Consider the following 26300-nt stretch of genomic DNA (forward strand, 5'->3'; position numbering starts at 1 on the left):
TTTAATTCGCTGTGTCATCGATCTTCGGTGTACAGCACTGCGGACATGGCCAGCAGAGGAATATTCGTGTGCACCCTGCTATCCTGACCAATTGTTAAGAAGACCCTCCTCCCAATAGTATCAAATTCCGGGTATGCATACGTCAGTCGTGCTTTCTCAGGCACCTCCGAGCACCGAGAGATCCTTCCGTGCTGGCCGGCTCCAGCATCCGAGATAAGCTGCGCAACAGCGGCAGAATCAGGACCATATTCTAGACCTTCCTCAAGTGCGACCTTTTCTTCCAAGGAGATGACTTTATCCGCAACAACTGCGCAAACATAGCTATTGAACACACCTTCCTGACGAGATGCCGACCGCAGAACATTCACGGCCTCACGGCGGATCACCGGGTCACGACAGAGGGTGGCAACATCGTACAGGGGGCCAATAATCCCCAAGTCGAGCGAGAAACTAGGACTCAGAGTCGGTCGTTGCTGCAGAGAGCTGAGTAACGGGTTCGGTGACACAGACGGAGAGCCAAGACTGCGCGAAAGTTCCACCACGGAGGCAGCCAAAGAGGTAATTTTCTTAAAGATGGGATTATATCTATCCCACACGGTTGACTCCGCTGAGCCAGACCGGTATTGCTCCAGGAGTAGACTGTGCTCGAGTCGGTGGATTTGTAAGATCTTCAACCCCGTCTGTTCCTTCGTGGTCAAGGAAGGGCCGCGGGCTTGCTCGAAGCAGTCTAAGGCCATAGACCATCTTCCCAGCAATCCTGCATAACGCTGTACCAGCAACCCAGGATCTTCTGCAATCCCATGCCTCGCTATAGCATCTGATATAGAATGAAATTCGTGTCTGAACAAGCCATTGTAATGCTCATATATGTCGCGCGCTTCTGCAAGGGAAGAAAAACACGGTGGAATGTCGACGGATGCAGAACAGGTCAAGTGCGGCGCAGTGGACGATGGGCCGTCTTCCTCGGCCCGTGTCTTCCCATGGCATCAGCGTCAATTGCGCCATTAAAGCAACAACATGATGGATTCGAATTATAACCTACCAAGGTAAAGGCCTGCCCGTGCAATCTGACGAGCAGCATCCGAAGATTCTCGATCTCAAGGCTCGGCACAGTGGACGGCCTCAGAAAGGGATGGCGATATGTCCCAGTGCCTGGATCATAGGTGACCTCGCTGAGTATCTTCACCCCATGGCGAATATGATTGACCGCTGCGATGTAATGGCTGGACATGATCTTCGCTGCTGGTCAGTATTCTATCCCAAGCAACGACCACATCCAGGAACAAACCTCAAAGCAAACGAACAGGACGCAGGAGATGAGACACACATCCACCGTGAGCCTGCCATCCTGGCTACCGACCACCTGCAGCGATGAGCTGCTACTTGGATTAGAGGGGCCCAAAAGCGCTCTGATTGCCGCGAGGTATGCCTTCAAGGCGAACGTATCGTGTCCTGCCCGGCTGAACCAGAAGCCGGGAATCTGCCGGTCATTCTCGAAGTTCTCATGCAACGCACCCAAGGCGACGAGCGCATGCCAAACGGGCTTCGCGTGTTGGCTGACCTGTAATACAGATCGGCTCCAGAGTTCCGAGCCACAGTAGCCCGCTAGGGAGAACACGGTCTTCTCGTAGAAGAACTGGAACGATCGGATCTCGCGCTCGCTTGTCGCATAAGTGAAAGTTGCGAGAGACAGAGAAGGGCGCGGGAGGTAGATGCTCGCCAAGGGAAGGGCGTTTGTATCGTAGCCGTCGCACTTGCGACCTGTTGAAGTGCACCTCGAGCAGCTCGGCCTAGTTTCATCGCATTTGATTCGTCGCTCTGTGGGTTGGAGGAAAGAATTAGCTGCGTGATTCAAGCTCATCTCATAGTTACAAGAACGCGATGAGTAAACTCACTCCTGTAAGCATATGTTAGCTGGATTGAAGGATGTTGAGAGATGATATCGATGAACTCACTTGCATGTCAAACATCCCGACTTGGTCCGTGTCCTATATACTCTCTGTCGCACTTGCGAAGCCATCATCGCGAGAGGCCATCTGACTGCGACTCTTTCTTGAGCAGAGAAAGTGATTCCTACTCAAAAGATAGGGGTAAAGCTAACCTGAAGTCCAAAGAAGTACGACTAGGTAGTTAGACTGTGCTGCTGATGAAGTTGGGTGAAGTAAGACCAAAAATAGGATCCGTCAACAGCGACCGGAAGTTTATCGCCAGACCCATAAGCACTAACCTTCTTTGAGCCGTATGCCGTACCTACTGCTAGGTACTCTAGCAGCTCATCTATGAACAATTTTCCGGAGTTTATCTGCTTAATACAGTAGATTCTGCAGTAATATGATACAGTCATGAGTTTCGTCAAATTGCACAAAGACAAATTTCCTTGAACAGCCGTCCGTCGTATGCTAGTTTCTGACTCCTTCTTGCCATCACATCGTTGGGCCACTAAAAGGGAAACTATCCCACAGTGGCAAATGCATACCATCCCAGCCCGTAAGCGTAGCGCCATATTCTTCAGGGTCCATGACAGATGGTTCCTCAGCACTTGACCACGGCTCAAACAAGTCAAACTGCGAAGGTTCCGGGATTTGTTCACTGGCAGAAGCGACTGTTCCTTCATGGGTCTGTGTCGAAAGACGGCGATCATTCAAGCTGAAAAGCTTGCTGACGTATCGACTCCTACTTTGTTGCGTGTGCTGTGCGAGTCGTTGGCGCTGCTCGTAGATGGCATTCCTGAGAAGGCTAAGAATCTCAAGGTAGTGTGCAGCTTGAGCGGATCGTGCGGAAAGCATGCGGAGGATATCGAGGGCCTCATCATAGGTTTCCTCCAGCGACGGGTCCGCTTCCTTCTGGGAGAACATGGAGAATCCTAGCACTAAACCAGCGGCAAAAACAAATGCTTTGAGAATACACATGTTTCCCAACAATAGCCGAGACTGGTAGACCTCCGAGCATGTCTGAATCATGAACAAGGCCGAGTCAACGCATGCCACCGCCAGCTTCGAATACGCCGGTTCCTCACTGGGTTGACCTGTATCGCCACCCATGGGAGTGCGATTTGACTGTGCCAGACGGAAGTTCAAGACTGATATCAAGAAGGGACGTGTCACTATAATGACAGCAAAGTGGTATGTGCACGCGATGTGAAGGTTTCCGATAATATGCTGGTGGACTGTAGGCTGTTCATAGTCGGTGCCAGGGGGCGCCAGTAGTGAAGGGTGTAAATTGTCACTCCAGTCTTTCAGCTTCCTCAAAAGACCATCGGCTACCTCGGCTGAGGCTGCCTGCTTGCCGTAAAGACCAGCGATGATCTCGTCCAGGATCTGCGATAAGTCGTAAGAAGCGACCAGGCTCCGTTGTGCTTGGCTATCGGTTTGCGGGCAAAAGAGCGACGTGCTTTCCGAGTCCGAACGTATCGAAGTTGTCGCAGCGGGTCTCCCGAGGATGGAGCTCACGAGCAAGTCCAAAACGCAAAGACTCATCCATACCCTTGCTCTAATGTCTTGTTCCTTCGTTGGGACGGTGCTGTCGGTAAGCTGTAGCCCCAGCGCCACTGCCGCGCGAACGGCCACGCCCAAATACATGAACGCGGCGTTCCTACGACACGCCCCTAACATGTAGTATGACATGAGAAGAAAGAGGCGCACCAAATCCAAACTCGGATTCTCCAGCATCCCTGCAAATGCGCTGCGCTGAGCACAGGCGAAGAAGAACCTTTCGGCGCGATCCGCTGACGGATGATGCTTCGAAGCCTGCGCTCCGATAGCGAGCACGATATGCATTAGTGCAAGCTTTGTTCGTTCCCGCCTATCACTTGCTCCAGTGCTTAATGCACCTGGCGCATCCAGGAACTGCATGGTCTCTGTTTCTGACAGGACGTGCACGAAGCCGCTTGTTGCTGTACAGTAAGCTTGAACATAGTATTGCTGTTGACGCACATCAATCTCATCATCGACCTCAAGCGGAATGTCATCGGGCGGTTCAGTTTCTAGCATATCATCACTTTTCATGTTGTGGGAGAATTGCGACGGTCCGATGCATTGCGTGACAGTATCCCGGACTAGTTGCAGGAATGACAAGGAGGCTGCCTTTCCAATATAGACTAGAGGAGTCTTGTGAGTAGTTCATGGCAGTAGCATGCACGCAAGAAGACATACCTCGCTCTCCCCGCAGGTTACGCAGCATCCGCGGATGGGTCCTGTGCGGCGTTTCCGGGGAAAGAGGCCCTGTCTCGTGTGTGGAGCTAGTTGGCCCAGACGACGGAGACTGCGGGGTATCGTTGATTTGATAATCAGAAGATGTCAGGCTTAACGTAGTAGAGTCTCGATGGCCAGTGTTCGAGACTGATGGATATGTGCTGTTGCTCTCAGTCGGCCGTCGAGCACTAGAACGAGGAGCCGGAACACAAGTAGCGGAACGACCAAGCCGGATGCATTTCGCACATGGGAATGTGCCACTGCATCGCTTTTTAGTGGCCCGACAAGCTAGACAAGCCTCGTAGGCCCGCAGCCGATTGTCAGGGTGTACCTTCGGTCGCGGCATTGTATATGGTCAGGAGCTCATTCGGGGATCAAACTGCGCGTCAGCGTTTCGTTCCGAAATGCTGTATTGTTCGAGCAGGCTCAGTTGAGTGTCATGAAAGGAAGACACAGTCTAGAACTCGCGGGGAACTTATACCGTGCATATCACTGTGGTAGCTCGACACGAGATTCCAAGAGAGGATGTACGAACAGTTGACACTTCCCCAGGAAGTTGTTGTTCGCTGCAGGTGGTTATATCTAGACCGAGGCGGGCCTCTCCACTGACCCCAGTTGTAAATGGACAGGAGTTCGGGTAACGGCAATGACTGACCCCAGTGACAGCTACGATAAGCCTGATAAGGAAGCGTTATCGCTGAGAGCCCGAGACACTCAGTATGAATAACTTATACTCTCCACAATTCATTTATGACGGGTCAACAGACACATACATAACTGCATAACTAAATCTCAGAAACTAAATACAACTTTAAAGGAGTGACAGATTGCGAGTTTTCAAATCAAAACTTCCAGAGTCGAACAAACAAGACACTGCAACGGTCCTCCATCGGCCAGCGACGCAGCAATGCTGCTTCAATCCTCGAGAGTGGTGCTTCGAGCAACGGCTCGAGCCATCTAGGCTATCTTACCCACTCAAGCGTCCGCTTGCAGATTCTCTATTTCTCGCTCGCGCACAGCTTGGCGAACTTGTCGATGTAGCTGGGCAGAGTCTTCTGCCAGACGGTCGCATCCGAGTCGAGCTCCTTGATCTTGTCGCATTTCGCCTCAGTGATGTTGACGGAGCCTTGCTGCAGCTGGCTGAGGTGGTTCTTGAAGATAGGTTCGGTGGCCTTGAAGGCACAGAGCCCATAGTCGACCAGTCCCTTGACGTCGTTGCAGAGGGGCTTGTTGCCCTCGGCAGAGCAGCTCTTCTGGACAGCCGCCACGGCCTCGGTGTGGAGCTGCTTGAACTGCGCCTGCTCAGCGGCAGAGATCCCCAGTCTCTGGTCCACGGACTGGATGAGCTGGGGAAGGACCTGGTTATGGATGTAGGCGTTGTGCTGGTTGATGGTGGCGGTGCAGTTCTGCTCGCAGACTTCCTTGTGGAAGTACTCCAAGAGCTGCAGAGGCTTGTTGCCTAGGACCTTGGGGATTTCCAGGCAACTTTCCGGGATGTTGGGAAGGGAGGGGAACGCGGCGTTGGCGGCGGAGAGAAGGGTGGTAGCCACCATGACGGAGGAGACACTGAGCTTCATTGTGAACGGTGGAAGAGAGACTTGGAAAAGAGCTGGTTTGTTCTGAACAGGTGAGTTGGGCTGGATGCTTGCTGATGATGTTTTCCAAGGGTGATATTAAGAGGACCTTTATATGCTCGAGAGACCCATACACCTTCTCCGGGGCCATAGAAAGACCTCCATCCTGCTACACGCATGTGCATTGGATACGAAGTCCGATTGAATTTTCCTCTTGTTTGAAGGGTTGTTTCAACCTGAATGCCTTCAGCATCACCATGCATGATTGCTGTAAGCCCAGGCATCGCGGATCATCCCGAAGTCTGCTCCACAAAATCCCAAAAATGAGTCGACCCTGATCGGAACAAACAGCCACCAAGGGTAACTCATATCCGCCAGCCCACGCTGTGCATTGAAGCCGATGATGTCGAAACGGCTGATCGACGTTTCGACCGAGAATGAAGAGGATCGGAATATTCCAGGGAATACCTATCCAGTGGGTAGTGAATTGACTGCTAGGCAAGTCGTTTCAGACGACATCATACTTTGCATGAACCGAGGCACATTTAGTTCCTTTTTCCATTCAGCGTTCCGGAACTGTTCCACGGCCGATTGCTGAAAGTTGGGCATTTCTCTAACAAGGGCCGAGATTTAGCCTGATCGGCCTTCAGCCTGGATGCGATCTGTGGTCCTCCGATTGATAGTTCGAAACGAAGGATGTCCAGCTTATGTCTGATATTGATTAAATTATTCGGGATCTATAGTATAGAGTCGATAGATCAGATGCCGAAAAGACCGAGCGTCCCTTCCGTGCGGCAGGGTTCAGTAGTTGACTGGTTGTGTCATGATTAGGTGCCTGAAACGTACTTTCAGTTATGACAATAGCTGACTCAGGAAGCCGACCTCTCTTGCGCTCGACTGGCCAAGTACTAGGAGGGATAGGAGGAACATGCTCGTCTCAGCGAAGGGAATTCCACTGGCGACCTTCTTCGAGGTGGGCGACAGAGACCGAAGCAGCCAAGCTGGAAGTTCAACCATAACCGAGGTTAAGAACACTCAGCCCAACGAAGAAAGTCTCGCAGATGTGAGATGTATAGGAGTTCGCGCGTAGACTCCAACTCAACGGAAATTATTGTTGTCGCAGGGCTGAGGTTTGAGGCCGAGACTGACTTGATTGGTGGATCATCAGCATACTAGGGAGTAGCGATTCATTTCACTGATGAAAGTTCGGCCTCAGGCAACGCAGCGTGCCATACAGAGCGGGACAACGACCACAACCGCAATGCGATACTGATCATTCTCATTACCTAATGATCAAGGGAAAATAGATCTCTCCGGTGAGCAAGAACAGGTTACAAGCGAGCTGGAGCGACAGGCCCGCAGAGGCAAGCAAATTTTCCCGCATTACCATTGGCCCAACCAGAAATATGCAATGCAAACATAGCAAACCCACCTGACCTCGCTTGTGGCTAGCGCGGCCGCACCCCCAGTCTCTTATTATAAAAGGCCTCGAAATCTCAACTCTTTTGAAAATCAAGCGACTCTACGTGAGTGATCCCTCCCCCTACCTTTGGGAAAACCTTACCTTCCAAAGGCAATCCAAACGATCTTGATGAGAATCAGTCGTGCTAACCATTCTTTCTGCAATAGTTCAAAGAATCACTTTAGAGTAGACGTCCCACCTCTGAGCTCTTCTAAAGAGCCACAGAATCCTCACCCTTGCTGATGACTTCTATGTCCTCGATGCCCTAAAGTGAAGCCATTTTTGATACTTCCGACTCGACCTTGCTTGCGCCGCGCTCTGTTACGATCTGTCTTCGGACGGACTTGTTTCGGGCGATTGGACTTGCAACCGGTCCAGGGAGTGGTGATGATCTTTACCTTGTCGTGACGTCTTGACTTCGGTCGGTCTGACTTGGTGGGTGTCGAGGAGGTCTGAAAGGTGTTTTCCCCTCTTTTTTACACTTTTATGTTGGTGTATCTCGAGGTCTTGAGGTCGTTTTGCTCAATCTTGTTATGGAATTCAATGAATCAATTTTTTGATCTGAAAGAACTGTTCCCACTCGTAGCCATCTATAAATTCCTAAATCAAGGGTCATAAATGACCTGTCACAATAACACTCGGTTGTGAGTAAGGTTAAGATAAGAAGCTTGGATTCTTTATCCCTACTCCAGCACATGGAAGAGCTCCTAGCTGCAAGTAGATGCGTGAAGTCTTGCTGTAACGGTCGGCATAGTTGCATTACTATCGCGGATTGACTAGTTCAACGTGAAGTTGCACCCCACGTCAGCTTGCATAATTGAGATCTTTCATTGTTCATAGATATGTAGTAGCATTTTAGAGCACCACAGTGTGTTTATGTCACATCAGGCCATTTCTTCCTGCCAAAGCAGATTGTTCCTATGGACAATCTTCATGAGGAGAAAAAGGCAGCGTCCTGAATGATCACCGCAGCTGACCGAGTATTTAGCCAGTGCTCGGTAGGTAGGCAGATCTCACAGACGTGGAAAGCCACTTCTCACATTCCAAGGTCCTCAAGGACTTGGGGTCTTTTGTGCAAAGGGGGCTTTAGGAGTCTACCTAATAAAGAATAGATACCTGGCGCCAGATGCTCAGTGCGTTTGGACATGACGAGGAGTCACGCATACAAAGCGAGCCCTCCATGCGGGATTTCGCTGCAGGCGTACTTATAGACAGCACACGCGCAATCGTCCTTGCTGTGGATGATCGTTGCAATCGTGTTCAACCACCCTCCAACGCCTTACTTGCCATCCGCGCTTCCCTTGTTCTCAGAGTTGTTTCCGGCGTTGGCATTTGCATTCCCGCCGCTGTTGCTCTTCGAGCCGCCTTTGCCTTTAGAACCCCGTCCACCACGTGGTCCCCGAGATGAGTTGCCTCCGGATCTACCTCCCTCAGTGGCCTTCTCGCCCCTGTTGTTGTTGTTGGCGTTGCCTCCCGCGGGGGATTGCTGCGATTCGCCACGACCTTTACCGCGGCCCTTCTCACCTCCGGGATTTGCCTTTCTTTCCAGCACAACCACTTGGCTCTGGGCGACCGTGACAGGGCTGGCAGCGATGGCTTTCTGCAGTCCGTCCGGTTCTGCGAAGTCAACGTACCCAAATCCCTTCTTCTTATCGATCTCAACCTTCAGGACTTTGCCGAATGGCGCGAATGCAGTTTCCAGCAGTGGCTCGGTGACACCCTGGGACGGGTTGGCGTGCTTCAGGAAGGCTTGAGTGGGAGCGGCTGCTGGACTGGCCGAGGCCTGTTTTCCTTTGGCGGACTTGGAGGGCTTAGGCGTGGTACTGACAGGAGGGGTGCCCGCCTCGGACGGCTCGTTGGGCTGTGGCTGAGCACTGCCACGCTCCCTACCCTTGGAGGTTTGTGAAGAGTTCGCATTCTTCGACGATCTGTTGGAGGTTTCCTTCTTGGGGGGCTCTGAGGGAGCGGCGTTGGTCTGTTCGTTCTTCGAGGCATCCGAATCCGCAGCAGTACCTTTGCCGCCTCGTCGACGACCGCCAGATGGAGCAAGTCCAAGATCGCGCTGGAGAATTTTGGCGGCAGCAGAGATATTTCCACGCTCGCGCTTCCGCTCCGTCGATGGCTGGGGCGCATCCTTGGGAGAGTCCTTCGAGGTGGCGGACTTCGCCGCTTGCTTGGACGCGACACTAGCGGCCTGCTTGTTTGCCGCCTTGACAGCTTCCTTGGCAGCTCTGTCGGACCTGCTTTTCCTCTCTGGCTTCTCCGCAGCGGCCGACTGGGTCGCCTCTTTGTCGGGCCGTTGCAGCAACTTCTTCGCCTGCACCTTCTCCGACCTGGGCTCCTTGTCTGACTTGTGGCGGGAGGACTTGCTAGATTCCTTCGCTTTGTTGGCCTTCTTCTCCTTGATGTACTGCACCAGTGGCGTGATCATCACCGAGCCCTTCTTGTCCTCCGCATCGGCGGCCGACTCGATCGCGGCTGGTTTGGTGATGGGTTGAGTTAGGCTCTCAAGGAAGGCAATGAAATCGGGGTCCTGATCAATGGTTCCCTGACGAGCATCCTTGCGGGAACGACTTCCGGGGATCTTGGCGAAAGGCGCAAACTCCACCGAGGGCGGTCCTAGAAGGACAGGGTCGTTGGAAGTATTGCGGGCATCCTGGAAGGAGGTCTGGCGAACCTGAGTGGAAAGCGGGATGGTGTGATCATTAGAAACAACGTGGACGTAAGCTCGCGAGGGTCGAGAAGGTTTGGCGGGACTATTCACAAGTGTCAAGTTAGCGGACAAGCAAGCTTACAAGAAAGTTGATCATACTCCTTAGACACCTTGCCCGGCTTGTAGAGAAACCAATCGACCTTCCCAGCGCCAGTCTTCCATTCGGGGCCCAGAGCTGTCTCGAATTCGGCTTGGGTCAAGCCAGGCGGAAGCCGCCTGATGATGAGCTTCAGTCGCGGCGCGGGGGGCTTTGGGGCCTTTTTGGGGGTCGCAGAAGGGTTCTTTTGCGTCGCAGCCACCGGGATTTGCAGCACACCTCCTGTGGACTTGTTGGCTAGAGTCTGTGTCATGGCGGACACACAGGCTCTTTCGGTCTGAGAGCCCCCGCCCTGACAAACAGCGCGACCGGAGAGTTGCAGTGGGATGCCGAGAATGGAACGAGGTGAGAGTGAACTGAGGTGGAGGATATGTACTTCGGTGGTATCAAAATGATGAAGCTTTTCACAATTACAACATCATTTGGTGCTAACACCAGACCATGAGCAGCTCTGTTACTTAGAAGTGGAATGCTGAGTTGATTCCGTCCCCATCGGACGGCGACCGGCCGCCGATAGCGAGTGCACGTGACTGGCGGGCATGCCCAACATCAATTCACATCTTATTCACCCTGCGGGGAAGAACCCGCTGATGCGCTTCCAGCTCAGCATACTTGGTGTGTCCCGGTGTATGCGAGCCACTCTCCTTTAAAGATCTTCCTAGTTTGCCGCTCATTACACTTCTCCCTAAGTTTCCTCTCGTTAGTTATCTCTCCATCCTTCCACCTTAGCATCTGTCTTGATCCCCGACCATCCATCCATCCATCCATCCATCCGCAGTGTGGCGTCAGCAGCAGCATTATGGTAGACAGTAAGGTCCCTCAGCCGGGACCGGCCAAGTTGAAGCGCAATGCAGGCCCCGACGAGTGGCTCGAAGCAGCGAAAGACTGCAAGTATCTGTCCGAGTCTCACATGAAACAACTCTGTGAGATTGTGAAGGAGTTCATGATGGAAGGTAGGCTCTTATCCGAGATCGGCCGCCTCCCTTCAGACAGAGATTGACGCAACCGCCTGCACGCAGAGTCGAACATCCAGCCCGTCTCAACCCCGGTTACGATTTGTGGAGATATTCACGGTCAATTCTACGATCTGCTGGAATTGTTCAGGGTTTCTGGCGGAATGCCCAATGAATCGGAAGTCGAGCCTCCCAAGACCTCGCCCTCAGTCATAACGTCCGACGATATCGAGCCTCCAACCACCATCAGCGATCCCAAATTACGGAAGAAGCTTAGAAACTCTGGAGAGAGCGCAGAAGGCGGCGACGACGCAGCCTCCGCCTCCAGTCAACGGGGCCGCTCCTCGAGCGCAGGCTCGAATGAAGTGACACTGAACCGCAATTTCGTCTTCCTCGGTGATTACGTCGACCGAGGATATTTCAGCTTGGAGACTTTGACGCTTCTGCTCTGCCTCAAGGCGAAGTAAGTACCATGTGTCCGTCTGTGTTATCATCGAGAGTCTAAACTTCTTTCCCTGCCAGATACCCTGATCGAGTCACGTTGGTGCGTGGCAATCACGAATCTCGCCAGATCACTCAAGTATACGGCTTCTACGAGGAGTGCTTCCAGAAGTACGGCAATGCATCTGTGTGGAAGGCCTGTTGTCAAGTGTTCGACTTCATGACGTTGGGGGCTATTATCGACGGCAGGGTGCTGTGTGTACACGGAGGGCTGAGTCCGGAAATCCGGACACTTGATCAAGTCCGCGTTGTCGCTCGAGCGCAGGAGATTCCCCACGAGGGCGCCTTCTGTGACCTGGTCTGGTCGGACCCTGATGACGTTGAAACCTGGGCTGTCAGTCCCCGAGGAGCCGGTAAGCACGCACCACAGTCTCACCGAAGATCCAAACCATGACCCTAACACTTCATTCTAGGCTGGCTTTTCGGCGACAAAGTTGCCGATGAGTTCTGCCACGTCAACGACCTGACCCTGATCGCGCGAGCGCATCAGTTGGTGAACGAGGGGTACAAGTACCACTTCAGCAACCAGAACGTGGTGACTGTATGGAGCGCGCCCAACTACTGCTACCGATGCGGCAACCTCGCCTCGGTGTGCGAGATCAACGACGACCTCAAGCCGACGTTCAAGCTGTTCAGTGCAGTGAGTGACGATCAACGACATGTTCCGACATCGCGGCCGGGCCGCAGCGAATACTTTTTGTAAATTACCCACCTCGCGATTTGATTTGTGGCCTTGGAATCTCCGTGGATATCTCAGGGCGTTTTACACCGCACCGGCGCTGGCGTTGGGAGTGAATTACAGGATGGTGCTCAGGCTCCAGTTGGGTATGGGCAAGTGATGGACAATGGACAGCATACATAACGACCGAGGGCATTAATGAAGTTATTGTTATCAACTCTATAGAGCTTTGATTCTAGGATACTTGATACGTTACCGCAGAGTTTGATGAATTGGATGATTGATTGCGTGACTGGCCATGCTACCGGACGTTAAGATGGATGGTATACTAGTAGGTATACTAGACAGTGGGTATCCGACTAAGACCAATTCTCACTGAGCACAATCGGCGACAGCCTGACAACTTTCCCCTCCGCCACCCACAATTGAAGTCAATCTAGCGCATCGACCACTTTACAACTTTACTTTCCACCCCAAAAATGCGGAGGCAACAACCACACCACCGAACCAAGCGTAGCGCGCGGTTCCGGCTCCAGCTCCGACCCCAACTCCCCCCCGGAATCCCATCCGTCCCACCCCGGAACCCATCCCGGCCAAGGGTATATCTACAACAACCCCACCAACAATGGCCCAAGCACCAGCACCCCAAACCCAACCCCCAACATCCATCTCTAAACAATGACCCCAACCAAAGCACCCACAAAAGTCGACGTCCTCATCAGCGGCAGCGGCTCAGCCGGCCTCTGCGCCGCGACCTGGCTGGCACGGTACGGGCTCCGGTGCAAGGTGCTGGAGCGGCGCGAGGGCCCGATGACGATGGGCCAAGCGGACGGGGTGCAGTGCCGGACGGTGGAGATCTTCGAGAGCTTCGGGATCGGCGACGCGCTGCTGCGTGAAGCGTACCACGTGCTGGAGGTGGTGTTCTGGGCGGAGGAGGACGAGGGCGTGATCCGTCGCACGGGCAGGACGGCGGATACGTTGCCGGGATTGTCGCATCAGCCGCATATTATCCTCAATCAGGCGCGGATTAACATGTTGATGATTGAGGCCATGCGGGAGTTTAATGCGCAGGAGATTGATTATGGATATACCGTTCTGGGGGTTGATGTGGAAGGGGATGCGGATGCGGATGCGTATCCTATTAAGGTTATGGCGGAGAAGGAGGGGAAGGTGGAGAGGTTTGAGGCCAAGTATTTGTTGGTAGGTGTTCAGTCTTTGCTTGGGGTCTTGAAGGTTGGTTAGTTGTGTGGCTGATTTGTGGGCTTTAGGCATGCGATGGTGCGCATAGTACGGTGCGCAAGGCCCTCGGGTATAAGATGGTGGGTGATAGCTCGGACGCGGTCTGGGGCGTCATGGATATGGTCCCGCGTACGGATTATCCGGATGTTCGGAAGAAGTCGACGATTCGCTCGAAGGCGGGCAACCTGCTGATCATCCCGCGCGAAGGCGATCACTACAATCTGACGCGGTTCTATATTGAGCTCCCTGCCGGCACGAAGGCCAAGGACGTCAGGCTGGAGGATCTCCAACAAACGGCAAGGAAGATCCTGAGCCAGTATCGGATTGAGTTCGTGGAGACCGTCTGGTGGTCCGCGTATGCCATCGGCCAGCGCCATGCGGACTGCTTCCACAAGGACTACCGCGTCTTCCTGGCGGGAGACGCCTGTCATACGCATTCTCCCAAGGCTGGGCAGGGAATGAATGTCAGTCTGCAGGACGGTTACAATATTGGATGGAAGCTGGCTTTGGTGCTGAAGGGCCTGGCCCCGCCTTCTCTGCTGGAGACCTACGTGCTGGAGCGCCAGAAGGTGGCTATCGACTTGATCAACTTCGATCGCTACTTCGCCAAGCTCTTCTCTTCCAAGGGTGAGGCGTCCCCCCAGGAGTTCCAGGAGGGGTTCATCCAGTCGGGGAAGTATACTGCTGGTCTGACGGCCAAGTATGATGAGTCGCTGATCACTTCGGATACGGACGTGTCGAAAGAGCTCTCTACCAATGTCGTGGTGGGGATGAGACTGCCTAGCGCACAGGTGGTGCGCTTCTGCGACTCGAAGCCGCTACAACTGGCCACGACTCTGAAGTCAGATGGCAGGTGGCGGGTCATCGCCTTCGTGGGTGATCTCAGCATTGCGCATAACAAGGCTCGGTTGGATGCTGTAAGTGGTGCCCTGCTTCTCTTGATAACAAACTGACACTACACAGCTCGGAAGCTATCTCAGTTCCAGCGATAGTCCGCTGCAGACTTTCCGCCTGGACGGGGGCGATGCAGACAGCTTGATCGAGCCGATACTAGTTGGGTATGGCCAGCGACATAGTGTCGAGCTCGAGGACATCCCTCCATGCTTCTACCCTGTTACCGGCAAGAACCAGACAAGAGGTGCGTCCACTGGCTTCTTGATGGATGCGTCTTAACGAGAGACAGACCTTCATAAGATCTTCTTCGACGATGAGAGCTATAACAAGGGCCACGGCCATCTGTACGAGCACCTGGGCATCAGCCCTGAGAAGGGGGCCATCATCATCGTACGCCCAGATCAATGTAAGCATTCTTTTCTACTGGATGTTTTCCCTGCTAACAAATACAGACGTCTCGACTGTCCTGAGTCTCGACGACTACCGCCAGGTGGGCCACTTCTTCTCGGGCTGCCTGATACCCCAGATAGAGACGCAGTCCCGCCCAGAGGGCAAGCTATAGAGCAACAGCACATACAATCACCTCAATATAATACCACAATAAGCGTCCCGGGGGAGAACCCCCGGACCCCCCTTCCCTTCAGCCTCCTGGGCAACCTCAATCTAATACCAGAATAAAGCATCCGGGGGAGAACCCCCGGACTCCCCCCTTCTTTTCAGCCCCCTGGAACCTATAACCCATCGACCCTCAAAAACAACCCCCACTCCCGGGACAATGAATACCATTAAAAACCTCAAACCCCTTGAGTAACTCCCCTCTAAGCCCTCCCTTCCCCCTCTTGACACCCCGAACCAACGAAAGAACCTCCCCCTCCGAAACCCAGCTAAACCCCCTATACCCAGGCCCCAACTTCACCCCGCCCTCCCACCCAGAAAAGCACACCTCCCTCACCTCCACCAAAAACGTCAACTTAGTCTCCTGAAGCAGCACGCCGCGCTTCATCTTCGTCCACTCGTCAACACAGACTAGATCCACGAACCGCGACACATGGAACCCCGTTTCCTCGCGCACCTGGCGCGCCACGCCGGCCAGCACGGTGGCGTCGCGGGTCGCGTCGAGGACGCCGCTTGGGTTTTCCCAGCTTAGCGGGTGGGGGTCAGTGTGGCTGCGTTGGAGGAGGAGGGTTTTTGGTTCCTTTGGATATTTGCTGTTGTGGTTGGGGGTGAGCGCGGTGGTTGTTTCTGGGGTAGGGGGTGTTGACGGGGAGTGGGATGGCGATTGGGATGGGGTTGTTGCTGGGGTTGAGGTTTGCGATGTGGGTGTAGATGTAGACGTAGTAGACGTAGAGGAGGGTGAAGACGGCGCTGAGTCTGTTGCTGGTGAAGAGGAGGCGCTGAGCAGTGTGGCAGTAGTGGAACAACTTGATGCAGTGATGGACGATGACGACGGCGACGCCTCCTCAGGTACAGTGGTCGAGAAGATCAAAGCACTGGCGACGATGTTGTGGAACTGAGGCCGGGCCGCGGCGAAGGCGGACAGCGGGATGTTGTATTCCTCCAGATGGGGAGCAACCACGTACAATGTTGGTCGTTGTGGTATCATCGTGGTAGGGAGTATAAGCAGTAAGTAAGCATGTATGTAAATCAGTAGAAGTATGTGTATGTGTATGGGCAGAAACTGCCGTGGCAAGCACAATAATTAGTTAAAAGAGTTTAAAGAATCTAAAATCTATAGGAAGAAAGAAAGAAAGAAAGAAAAAACTCAAACTGGAACTGTCACCTTCATAAATCCCCCCCCTCTGGCTCCCTCTCACCTTCTCACGTTCTTTCGGTGTGCAGTACAAAAAGGTAAGAATCCCCCAGTTGTTGCTTTTCACAATCTGGCGGTCAAGAATTGTCCAGCCAGCTTTTGGCTAATTTTAGGCCGATCTGATCGATCTCATCCTTCCTCTCCATCAATGAAATTTCATTCTTTCAATTAAAATAAAAGAAAAAAACTTTAAAGGTGTGACAAGTGACAAAGTGACAGAAAAGCAATGTTATTTGACCTATAGGTATTATACCCCGTATATTTATTCTCTTTGCCCCCCTCTTCCTCCACTGGAATGGATCTATCGAAATGTCGGTGGTGGATGTGGTTCCAATCTGCGTATGCCCAATCTTTGGGTCCAACAGAAAACAAAGCTTCGTACCCTAATTTGTCTCTCTCTCTCCTTTCTTTCTCTCTCCTATTCTCCTTTCACTTTGTCTCCCCCTTTCCCTGACTTCGATTTTGTCTCACACTCGATACCAACGCACCATTTCCCTTCCAAGCCCAACGGGATCTCTCCAGACCGACTTCCTCCCGGCTTCTTCCTCTTTGGCGCACACCACCACGTCGGTGAGATTCTTGTGCTGACTCGCTTGCTCGCATTCCGCCCGCTGGTTCTGTTGGACTTTCCACCCTCGCACGAACCACAGGCACAGCGCCGCCGCGATGTAGACCATCCCCGAAAAGACCTGCACCTGCTGGTATGCCGCCGTGCCCCATGCCGGCCGCCGTAGGGCCTGCGCAATCGCCTCGCCAAACGCCCCGGGCGTGATCAGAACGAGCCACAGGATGCTCAGCGCCCCAGGCAGGTCTTGCAGCCCAATCACCTCGACAATCACCGGGGCCACCGTGGCAAAGAAGGTACCCGATACCATGCCCCCGATCGTAGCAAATACCGACACCACCGCCATATCTTGGGCCGGGATCCAGATCGCGAAGCAGAAACCCGCGCAGACCAATGACAGCACCGTCGCGACGTTCAGCCGGCCCAGCCGGTCGCTCAGCAGCCCAATAAGCGGCCGCCCGACCCCCTGGCCCAGGTTATGCAGCGCGCCGACCACACTGCCCTGGTGGGACGACAGGCCGATCGAGGCGGCGAAGTTCGGCAGGCTGAAGTTGATCGCCACAAACCCGATCGTGCTGAAGATCGCCCATCCTAGCAGCATCACGAATTCCATCCGCTTGAGCAAGGGGAACTTGAACGCCGTATGGCGGCTCGCGGTTGCCTTGTTGCGGTCGCGCAGGAACGCCGTGCTCACCAGATTCGCCGTGAGCGAGACCAGCGCGAGCGTGCGGTACGTCCACGCGAGCCCAATGTTCTCGATCATGGACTGGATGGCCAGCGAGTAGATGATCCCGCCCGTCCCGGCTCCGGCCGCGGGGATGGCGTTTGCTATACTGCGTTTGCGCTCAAACCATTGCGCTGGAATGCCTAGGTACGTCATATAGATGACGCCCATGCCGGTCCCAAAGCAAACTCCCTGGGCTAGAAAGAGCTGCCAGGTCTTGGTCGCAAAGGAGGCTGCAATCAACCCTCCGCTTTGCACGATGATGCCTCCAACAAGTGTGGCATGAGTGCCATGCGTTCGGATCAAGTAGACCGTGAAGGGGGCCATCAGGTAAGCGCAGCCAATCGACAACCCGCCGATCATGGAGAAGGCGAAAGAGCTGGTGTTGGGAAACACATCGTTGGTCATGTAGTAGGAAAGAAACACTCCATAGCTCTGGAGGCGTGTTAGCTCTGGACTGCACCAGGAAAGGCTCATGACCTCATGGACTCACTCCATTTATACCCCAGGTGTTCACCTGGAGCCAGAAGACACAAGCCACGACCACCCAGCCATACCCGCCATCGGGGGCTGGTTGTCCATGCTCAACGGTGATGTCCTGCTTCATCGTCGATTCTTGGCTATAGCAATCATCACTTTCAGTATGGGTATCGTTCGACCCACCCTCGACATGTCTGGCCTCCTTGTCCCGCATTGAATCCATTTGGCAAATATGAAAATCCTGTCAAAATCCCTGTTCGATGTACATTACATCCCAGACCCTCCGAAACGAACAGCGGCCCGGAGAATCAAATAGCACGAGCATTGAAGCTCTGTCAGAGCTTGATTGCCAGTGGAAAAAACACCGCCGACGACATTCTGCATCCAGAATTCTCCGCACCGAACACGCAGAACAATCGACTCCACAGGGCTGGAATGTGCTTCTTACCCAGCTGGGAAGAAGCTACTCCCGGGGAAAGCTTCATGGCCAAACGTTCGAACCTCAAACGACATGATTCCTGATTTGGGGCCCCCCACCGAATCGCAAGGGAGGTCGAGTGCTTGCGCAATGCGATGAATGGGCCGAGATTTTCAGGTGTCTATCTTGCCTATTGGGGTTGCTTCTGGTATGGACGGTGAAGAATGCTACTATTGCGAGGGTAAGTTGCACATCCTGAGCCGAAAGAGCGGTATCCCTTGCTTGACCGAAGAGCTGATCAACAGAAATAGAATAGGCTGGTCGGCTCATGAAACGGTCTGTGCCATTGTGAATCGGATGAGCAGAAAGACACTTCGCACGTTGAGTGATGGAAGCTGGGCCGGCACCTGATCTTTTCTCTTACTGCTCCCTGGATCATCCCCTGATTGGACGTAGAGAATGGATGAGGGTCTGTTTCAGAGGAACCGTTTCTTTGCGCACGTCGCATGACATCATCGTGCCTGATTCCTAGCATGCAGATCTGTGCTGCCCTTCAGGAACACCTTTGCTCAAACTCAAGGCACGGCAGCTTGGATCAATCCAGCTTGAGCTACAGACGGTGGAATCGAGTGGTCAAGCCAAACAACAGACCCATAGACAAGTTGGCGCTTCTGAGATGGCCGTTGATACTCGTGCCTGTACCTCTAAGGTGATGATGTCGATGGCGTTGGGCAAGCTCGAGGATGACTGATAAAGCCGGCTCAAAATAGAAGTACATGGAAATTGCTCGGGAGAAGCATGTGCATGCCACCTGGAAAAGGCGTGTGTCAATGGGTGGCAATATCCGATCAGACTCTTCTGACATGCACGAGAAAAGCGCGTCATTAACAAGGTAAGATCTACAGCCAGAGTGGATGTGGCTGGTCGATTTGTTCTGCCGCTGGCTGGATCGCCAGCACGGAGGGTTCATGCCTTCAAATGCAGTTCCATGGAGGCGTGACAAATCTATACCCAGGGCTCTATTGATCGTCAGATTTTCCCACGGGACTTGCCGTCTGCCCTGGAACTGCACTCGTAGAGCCCCGTTAGTGACTACCTCCAACGCCGCGATGCTGGAAGACGCGCGTTCTTCCAACGTCAACATTGTACAGTGTGAGCGAAAATATATGCCGCGAAGCTGGATCCGCTGAGCGTAGCATCTATTTTTTCCCACCAGCCTGCCTACAACCCGGTGATTAGTCAGTCCCTGATCGGTTTACGCGTACAAGCAACCCAAGATCCGCTTAACAGGAGTGCATGGTCTTCGGCTGTCGATCAGCAAACGAAATACTGGAACTAGAAACTAGAGCGAGAGTAGTATCCACGATTCAGGGTGCATGAACTAGGGTGCGTAGGGAGCTGTGCTTGGGGCATCAGGCAAGAAGGTAAATTTGTCATAGATCCAACTGAGCGTTTTAGTGTAGTAAAAGCCTTGATGATACGTCATGGAAGTATCTATAGATAAGATATGGTCGCGGAGGTGGGATCAGATGTCACCAGGTTTGTCCAGTATGGCATAGCTCCGGGTCCACTCGGAGGCGTCATATACGCGTCGAAATATTTGACAGGTTGGGCTCAGGCATGAGGCAGGTCATCTTCAGCAGGAAGGGCTCCGCCGGCCTGCATTTGAAGCGCAACGTCATCAACTTCCTTCCATACTCGCAGCAAATTGCCCCCAGCTACTTTTCCTGCATCCTCATCGCTCACACCTCGCCTCAACAACTCCCGGATTAAAGCCGGATATTTGGACACATCCTCAAGGCCTCTGGGTACCGTGGGGATGCCGTCGAAGTCGCTGCCCAATCCAACATGGTCAAAGCCGATAAGCTCAGCAATGTGCATGATATGGTCCACAACGTGTTCCAGGGTGGCATCCTCAGGCTCGAAATGCGGGAGTCCGTTGGGATCCTCCGACGCCCTACATGAAATGAAGTCTGGTGAAAAATTGACCATGACAAGCGACCGGCTTGTTTTGACCAGCCCCAAGATATCGTCGGGGACATTTCGTGGATGGGGACAGACAGCATATGCAGAGCTGTGGCTGAAAATAACTGGCGCGCGGCTGCCGGCCCACTCATCTTTACCAGCACCTAGAACGTCACGCATCGTGTCCGTGCTCACATGGGACAAGTCGACAATCATCCCAAGCCGATTCATCTCTTGAACGAGGGTCTTACCCGCTTCGCTTACTCCGTGCCAAAGAGGATCCGCTTTCTTGATACCCCCCGGAATCTCAACAAGGGCGGCATCGGCATACCGATTGTGACAGTTGTGGGTCAGAGTGGCATACGCAACACCACGCGCGTGGAATTCTCGCAATTGGGCTAACGAGTTACCGATTGAATGGAGCCCTTCCATTCCAAGCGGGGAGATGATCTTCCCCTCATGGAAGGCTTGAAGAGCGGTCGTGCCATTCGGAGGCGTGGAGAAAGTGTTGGGGTAAGCTTGTTGTAGACGCAACATCACGTCCACCTGCTCGGTGGTCTGGCGTACACCTTGTGTGCGCGATCAGCGGAATTTATCTGTAAATCGCTACATGAAACTCACTAGTGGCATAATTCGCGTCGGAGAGATCGGTTCCGTCGGCGGGACATTGCACAAAGACGCTCCAGAAAGTGCCGCCCACCTTCCCCTTTGCCAGTCGGGGTAGATCAACATGGCCGGCCAAGTCGCCTTTAGTAAATGGCACCTTGAATGCATCATCGTAGATGTGATTTTGGAAACGTTCCCGGATGAAGATTGGAAGATCATCGTGGCCATCTACACACTCCGAGGTTAGCTTTCTGAGCAGGAGCGAAGCAATTGCAGAGCCATGTCCCACCTATCAGAGGTGTTTCCGTTAAGATCTTGTCCACCCTTTGCTCAAGGCTAGGTGATGAGCTGCATTTCCTAGCCGTAATCACGCGAGTATTACCAAAAGCAATCAGGAAACATGCGAGTACAAGCGTCAGGAGCAGGTGGCTCTTCTTGCGAGCCCAGGAAGATCGGGTGTGTGCATCTTCTCTGGTAGCGTCCGACAAATGCTCACCCAATTCCGGATCGCGCTTGGAATCCATTTTTCCAGGCCGATAATGTAAGATAGCAAGGAAGTTTGCAGATACGCAGCGAATTCTCTGTTGTCAATCGATGGGTTTGCAAAGGTATGGGGAAAGAGCCCACTGACAGAGCGATGGGCCGGTGCTTGTAGTTGTTACTCAATAGTCAATGCGCGCCTGCATGCTTTATCAGCAGGTGCGGCAATTCTGAAGTTTGAAAAGCAACTGATTCCTACCGCTGTGTATAAGCTGAACTTGACAGGAGGATCATGCAGGGCTCTAGAGTGTAGAGACGCAATATTATCTCACCATTTCGGTGGTTCTCACAAGAGTCGTTATCAACACCGACAATTGGCGATGGATGACAAATTGCCCCAGTCGCCCGATAAGGAAGGAGAAATGCCGCATTGCACGACAGCCAATCACCGGTGTCCGGCAAACCCCCCAGGAGAGGCAGAGACCAAGCCTTCAAGGTTGAGGCCGCGGGCCCCGGGGCTCGCCCGCAGCGGCTCTCATGTTCCTCCGAATCTGATCTGTAGAGGGCTTATGGTAAGCATCACCGCTCTCATGCTGTGCCACTGCGGGGGTATTACCTAGATCAGAGCAGGTGATCTGTAATTGCACTTCATTTTTGGCTCTTACGTCTCCAACAGTAGGTTTTCTCTTTCTCCTCGGTGGTACTCGGAGTTTCAACACTTGCTTTGGACGGGTAAATTCGAGCATCTCCGTGGTAAATATATATTCGGCCAATGACCCTAGGATTTATTTCCACATAATAGCTTTCTATAGCGTAATGAGCTGTGTTCAGGAAACATCGAGCAGCGGCATCATATAAGGAGCAATGCGCTCGCTCAATTGAATGGGTTGGGTTCCTGTGTCTGGAGCTTAAAGGTAATTGATAAGTGATTGTGATGGTCATGATGATGCTCGTTTTACTAGTCGCTACGTTGAGATATAATGGCAGATACGTGAAATTTTACCATCAAGTAGCATCATTGGTCTAGTGGTAGAATTCATCGTTGCCATCGATGAGGCCCGTGTTCGATTCACGGATGATGCAATGTGATTTCATTTTTGGAAACCTCTTTTTGTTTCTCCTTTTCCAAGGTTCGAAGCCGCTTTCTCGTCTTCTGAAGTGCACACTTTTACGCGCAGCTACTCGGAAGCATGAATCACTCGTACAGTATATATTCAAGCATATCCATAGATTCAGTCAAAGCGAATACGCTGCTAAACAGGAAACCCCCCCACGTCTCAATCGCAACTAGTACGCTCCCTTCCGAGCCTTGTACTTAGGTTGATCCACCGACTTCACACTCTTTAATGCCGTCAGGACCGGCGTCTCATAGCTCAGCTCCAGGCTCTCCACCTTAGCGCCTCCCTCATTCTGCGCCCACACACTCAGGGCGACCCAGTTCGTTCCTTGGTAGTTGAGGATACCCTGGGGCACCGGGAAGCTCGTCTGGGGCCCGATGTTGCTCACATACTTACCATACTGGTACCCGTTCACATACAACTGCGCACGGTACGCATCGGGGGTGGTGCTGTTGCCGAAGTTGAAGAATAGGGGCACGTCCCATCCAGTCGGCAGATCAAGCTTGAACTCAGCACTGTAGAATCCAATGCCGGGCTTGGAAAGACCGTCAAGGGGACTGGCAGACTTCCATTTCTGGGTGGGAGGCTGAGGCTGATGGTAGCCCTGGCGTTCAGCGTACAGGCCACCCTCGTTGAGAGGACCGCGGGCCTTGTCCTGGTAGTCTTCGCCGCCGAGGTTGCCCGTCAGCTTCCAGGAAATGACGTTGGCGTCACGGCCGGCCAGGTTGTAGTTAAGGATACCACGGGGCGCCTTCGACAGTTCCGAACCAACGGTCCAGTCCTCGTCCAGACCCATGTTGTCGACGACCACGGTGAAGACGTATGTTTGGCCGGGCTTGAGCTGGGGAAGCGTGACGGTTTGGTTGTAGTCCGCGTACTTGAAAAGTCCAGTGAAGGAGCCGAGGAAGGTTTCGTTGAGCCAGATGGAGCTGCCAAATGCAGTTCCACCTTGGGTGTTAACCGTAAATTCCGTTTCGTTGCCGCTGGCGACGAAGTGACCACGGTAAATCAAGTAGCCGGTGTGGAAGCCATAGTCGGAAGAGTACAGTGAAGTAGGGGTGGTTAGGGGACGGAATGTGTTCTTGGTCTCGGCGAGATCGGCAGCCTTCCACTGAGAGTCGTCATACGAGGACTGGATCTCGGGGAGCGTGTCCAAGTACTTCCAGCTCAAGCTCTTCAAGCTAGGGAGCGAGATCTTGGGGGCACTGTACTTGACTTCCGTGGTCCAGGCACCGTTCTTAGCGACCGTGTGGCTGGTCTTCTCCCCATTGATATATAGGTTCCTGGTGCTAGCCGGCGCTCCAAAGACCTCGACGGGGGTGGTGGCGTTGAAGTCGGCCGTTATGTAAAGACCGTTGCCCTTCACGTGCGCAGTCCGCACAAGGTAGCCTGCCTTGACAATGACGGATGATGCAACCGCAGCCTGAGTGCTGTACTCTGTTGAGCTGCTATCCTTACCGACCTGGGGCACCCAGTAGTTGTATGCAGTGTTTCGGTCTATTATTCGTCAGCCTAAGCGGCCCAAACATGGTGAAAGATAGCTTACCCAAGAGATGAATCTTCAAGTCCCCAACCTCGATGATCTGGCGAGTAGAGGACACATCCCATCCAATCAGAAGCGACTTTCCGTTTTGCTTAGACAAGATAGCGGATGCCTTGCCTTCAATCACAGTCACATTTGACTTAGTGGTAATTGCAAGTTCATGGTGCTCGCCGGCTCCCCCGTACAGAACAAGAACCTTGCCATCGGAGAATTTCTTCCAGGTAAAGACCTCAGCAGTTGAGTAAAGGATGTTCATTCCAGACACATCATAATCAACGACGTGAATTTTGGAGTCGCGTCCGTTGAGGGTCAAACTTCCTCCCAGCTGAGGGATGGTCAGACTACCAGCACTGGAGGGGACTTTGAGTTTGTAGGAGGTAGAAGCCTGGCTGGTGTACTCGGAATGCCTGACAACGAAGAAAGAGCCAGTGTTGTTGCTGCCAAGCAAAGGAGTTACGGTGAGGTCAGAGGTATCGGCATAGCCGGAAGTCGTCAAGTTTCCAGGGGTGGCGAGGAGGTAACCGGGCGAGACCTTGGCAAAGTTGCCCAGAAGTTTGAGCTCACTGTACTTCTCCCGAGTGAGATTGCGGGATTCGGTCAAGGGTGAGCCGTAGTCATAGGACGTGTAACCGTTGGCATAACCGAGGTTGCCCCAGTTGGTTCCTCCGAAGGTCTTCAGGGATTAGTTGACATACCAGAGTAAGACAGGTAGCTATGAAACTCACCATGTACAGATTCAGGATAGCAATACCGAAGCTGAAGTTGTTCTTGTAGAAGACTCTTTCAAACTCGTAATTGACGAGAGCAGAGCATTTCTCAAACCCAGGACCACCCCATGGGTCGAAAGCGCCTGCTTGGAACTACTGATAATGAGTAATGGCGCATTTCAATTGAAGTGCAAGACATACCTCAACGATCGAGTAAGGGGTCGTGGGACTCTGTTCAAGGTGAAGGGTACGGAAGTTGGTAGGCAGGTTGCCTTTGGGCCAAGTGGCAGGGTTTGCCTAAACGAGATTAGAAAAAAACAGAACACCACAGTGTAAGTACATACACAATCGAACCCAAGTCTAAGAAAGTTAGTCACTGTCTGGCACGAAAGAGGATGGTAACTTACGGGTAGCTATCGTGACCATAAATATTCACCGAACCCTTGCCGGTGCCCGGAGCGTTGTGTCCGCTGGCCGAGGCATCGTTGCTGATGAAAGGAACCACGATCCCGGCGTTGCGAGCCTGGTCAAGGACGTATTGCATGTAGTCTGGATCAGGGAACTTAACACCATTAGTAGCACCGGTGTATTCGTTCTCGGGCTGGTAGAGAATCACAGGACCACCGTTGGTAATCTGGTACTTGGCAATGGTCGAGGCGACGTGCGAGATATAGCTAATACCCGTTAGCTATATCCTTGCGCAGGAGTGATGAGAAGGAGGCCATACTTGTCAGTAGCCTCCAGGAAGGGCTTGTCACTAGACCGAAGAATACCATCGATCCTTTGCGTCCAACCGGGGAAACCTCCACCGGAAACCTCCGCATTGATGTACGGTCCGGGACGGGCGAGGAGGTAGATGCCGGCTTGAGAAGCGGCCTCGAAAAAGGGTTCGAGCGCAAAAACCCCGTCCGCTCTGTACTCACCTGGCTTTCCTTCTAGAAGGGCCCAGTCGACATAGAAGGAGACCGTGTTGAACCCAAAAGCCTTGATCTTCTGGAAGATGTCGATGTACAGCGATGGAACCGGAATCCTATCACCATGGTCAGAAATAGCACGATTATAACCCGAAAGGCTGAGAATCAACTAACCGGAATGGGTGGACTTCTCCGCTGAAGATCATAATTCTCTCTCCATTGATGAAGAGAGACTTGTCATCCCAAGTGACCTATTGTTCTCAGTCAGTCAGGCTCAAGCGTCTGATCAGGCAACGTACATGTTTCTGCGACAATTCTCGCTTCACCGCATCTGGATGCTCGGTGAGAGTGAAGCCATTGAGGCGATGCTTGATTGATGCCCCAGCTGCGTGTGCTGCCAGAAAGACAGCACCACAGATAGGAAGAAACCTCATGTTGGGTGGATTTCTTGCCGCAGATTGTACCGACCAGCAATTGGTACTGAGCTGCCGCACTCAACGTGATGCAGAGCAAGATTAATCTTGAGATAAAGGGGCAAGTGACGCATTTTATCCCCGTTTCCACCCCTCTCTGCAACCCCTCCTGTGTAGGCTGAATAATGACCGGAATTGTTAGCATCTTAGCCGGGCCACGACCTTTGTTTGCGGCCGCATTGACATCATACTATA

At 53.0% G+C, this 26300-nt stretch overlaps 10 protein-coding genes and 1 non-coding gene across 11 annotated transcripts; 3 read left to right on the forward strand and 8 right to left on the reverse strand.

Moving 5' to 3' along the window:
• Nucleotides 1-14: 14 nt before the first annotated feature.
• BO97DRAFT_434082 (Zn(II)2Cys6 transcription factor domain-containing protein) lies at nucleotides 15-2020 on the reverse strand (the record flags this gene model as incomplete). Its single annotated transcript, XM_025697652.1, has 5 exons — nucleotides 15-974; nucleotides 1043-1234; nucleotides 1289-1818; nucleotides 1896-1897; nucleotides 1956-2020. 5 exons carry the CDS (start codon nucleotides 2018-2020, stop codon nucleotides 15-17), a joined length of 1749 nt encoding a protein of 582 aa, XP_025552098.1.
• Nucleotides 2021-2416: 396 nt separating this feature from the next.
• On the reverse strand, nucleotides 2417-4735 carry BO97DRAFT_389401 (uncharacterized protein). The gene is made up of 3 exons (XM_025693716.1): nucleotides 4672-4735; nucleotides 4152-4597; nucleotides 2417-4096 (listed from the first exon to the last, which is right to left on the reverse strand). Exons 2-3 carry the CDS (start codon nucleotides 4534-4536, stop codon nucleotides 2424-2426), a joined length of 2058 nt encoding a protein of 685 aa, XP_025552099.1. The 5' UTR covers nucleotides 4537-4597; nucleotides 4672-4735; the 3' UTR covers nucleotides 2417-2423.
• A 202-nt stretch (nucleotides 4736-4937) lies between these two features.
• Nucleotides 4938-6039, reverse strand: BO97DRAFT_49166 (uncharacterized protein). The gene is made up of 2 exons (XM_025700852.1): nucleotides 5874-6039; nucleotides 4938-5809 (listed from the first exon to the last, which is right to left on the reverse strand). The coding sequence occupies exons 1-2, from the start codon at nucleotides 5913-5915 to the stop codon at nucleotides 5189-5191; spliced, it is 663 nt and encodes a 220-aa protein (XP_025552100.1). The 5' UTR covers nucleotides 5916-6039; the 3' UTR covers nucleotides 4938-5188.
• A 2047-nt stretch (nucleotides 6040-8086) lies between these two features.
• On the reverse strand, nucleotides 8087-10483 carry BO97DRAFT_367811 (putative nonsense-mediated mRNA decay protein Upf3). The gene is made up of 2 exons (XM_025692676.1): nucleotides 10039-10483; nucleotides 8087-9982 (listed from the first exon to the last, which is right to left on the reverse strand). Exons 1-2 carry the CDS (start codon nucleotides 10287-10289, stop codon nucleotides 8506-8508), a joined length of 1728 nt encoding a protein of 575 aa, XP_025552101.1. The 5' UTR covers nucleotides 10290-10483; the 3' UTR covers nucleotides 8087-8505.
• Nucleotides 10484-10629: 146 nt separating this feature from the next.
• sitA (TOR signaling pathway phosphatase SitA) lies at nucleotides 10630-12460 on the forward strand. Its single transcript, XM_025700562.1, has 4 exons — nucleotides 10630-10989; nucleotides 11056-11452; nucleotides 11512-11843; nucleotides 11904-12460. Exons 1-4 carry the CDS (start codon nucleotides 10836-10838, stop codon nucleotides 12191-12193), a joined length of 1173 nt encoding a protein of 390 aa, XP_025552102.1. The 5' UTR covers nucleotides 10630-10835; the 3' UTR covers nucleotides 12194-12460.
• A 387-nt stretch (nucleotides 12461-12847) lies between these two features.
• On the forward strand, nucleotides 12848-14864 carry BO97DRAFT_442800 (putative phenol 2-monooxygenase; the record flags this gene model as incomplete). The annotated part of the gene is made up of 5 exons (XM_025698301.1): nucleotides 12848-13369; nucleotides 13438-14325; nucleotides 14372-14546; nucleotides 14592-14708; nucleotides 14755-14864. 5 exons carry the CDS (start codon nucleotides 12848-12850, stop codon nucleotides 14862-14864), a joined length of 1812 nt encoding a protein of 603 aa, XP_025552103.1.
• A 322-nt stretch (nucleotides 14865-15186) lies between these two features.
• Nucleotides 15187-16014, reverse strand: BO97DRAFT_442801 (NUDIX hydrolase; the record flags this gene model as incomplete). The annotated part of the gene is made up of 2 exons (XM_025698302.1): nucleotides 15255-16014; nucleotides 15187-15195 (listed from the first exon to the last, which is right to left on the reverse strand). Exons 1-2 carry the CDS (start codon nucleotides 15903-15905, stop codon nucleotides 15187-15189), a joined length of 660 nt encoding a protein of 219 aa, XP_025552104.1. The 5' UTR covers nucleotides 15906-16014.
• A 565-nt stretch (nucleotides 16015-16579) lies between these two features.
• On the reverse strand, nucleotides 16580-18008 carry BO97DRAFT_343854 (MFS general substrate transporter; the record flags this gene model as incomplete). The annotated part of the gene is made up of 2 exons (XM_025691711.1): nucleotides 16580-17836; nucleotides 17895-18008. 2 exons carry the CDS (start codon nucleotides 18006-18008, stop codon nucleotides 16580-16582), a joined length of 1371 nt encoding a protein of 456 aa, XP_025552105.1.
• Nucleotides 18009-19734: 1726 nt separating this feature from the next.
• On the reverse strand, nucleotides 19735-21691 carry BO97DRAFT_405185 (putative dipeptidase). The gene is made up of 4 exons (XM_025695130.1): nucleotides 21610-21691; nucleotides 21160-21550; nucleotides 20886-21098; nucleotides 19735-20833 (listed from the first exon to the last, which is right to left on the reverse strand). The coding sequence occupies exons 2-4, from the start codon at nucleotides 21392-21394 to the stop codon at nucleotides 19914-19916; spliced, it is 1368 nt and encodes a 455-aa protein (XP_025552106.1). The 5' UTR covers nucleotides 21395-21550; nucleotides 21610-21691; the 3' UTR covers nucleotides 19735-19913.
• Nucleotides 21692-22362: 671 nt separating this feature from the next.
• Nucleotides 22363-22433, forward strand: BO97DRAFT_t128. The gene has a single exon. It is a non-coding gene; the product is annotated as a tRNA-Gly (tRNA).
• Nucleotides 22434-22597: 164 nt separating this feature from the next.
• BO97DRAFT_49242 (glycoside hydrolase family 35 protein) lies at nucleotides 22598-26163 on the reverse strand. The gene is made up of 9 exons (XM_025700853.1): nucleotides 25932-26163; nucleotides 25807-25883; nucleotides 25446-25748; nucleotides 25126-25392; nucleotides 25063-25078; nucleotides 24920-25015; nucleotides 24737-24871; nucleotides 24015-24684; nucleotides 22598-23965 (listed from the first exon to the last, which is right to left on the reverse strand). Exons 1-9 carry the CDS (start codon nucleotides 26064-26066, stop codon nucleotides 22638-22640), a joined length of 3027 nt encoding a protein of 1008 aa, XP_025552107.1. The 5' UTR covers nucleotides 26067-26163; the 3' UTR covers nucleotides 22598-22637.
• Between the last annotated feature and the right edge of the window lie 137 nt (nucleotides 26164-26300).

The sequence above is a fragment of the Aspergillus homomorphus genome (assembly GCF_003184865.1).
Source record: "Aspergillus homomorphus CBS 101889 unplaced genomic scaffold BO97scaffold_15, whole genome shotgun sequence".
In the NCBI taxonomy this organism is placed as follows: Eukaryota; Fungi; Ascomycota; class Eurotiomycetes; order Eurotiales; family Aspergillaceae; genus Aspergillus; species Aspergillus homomorphus.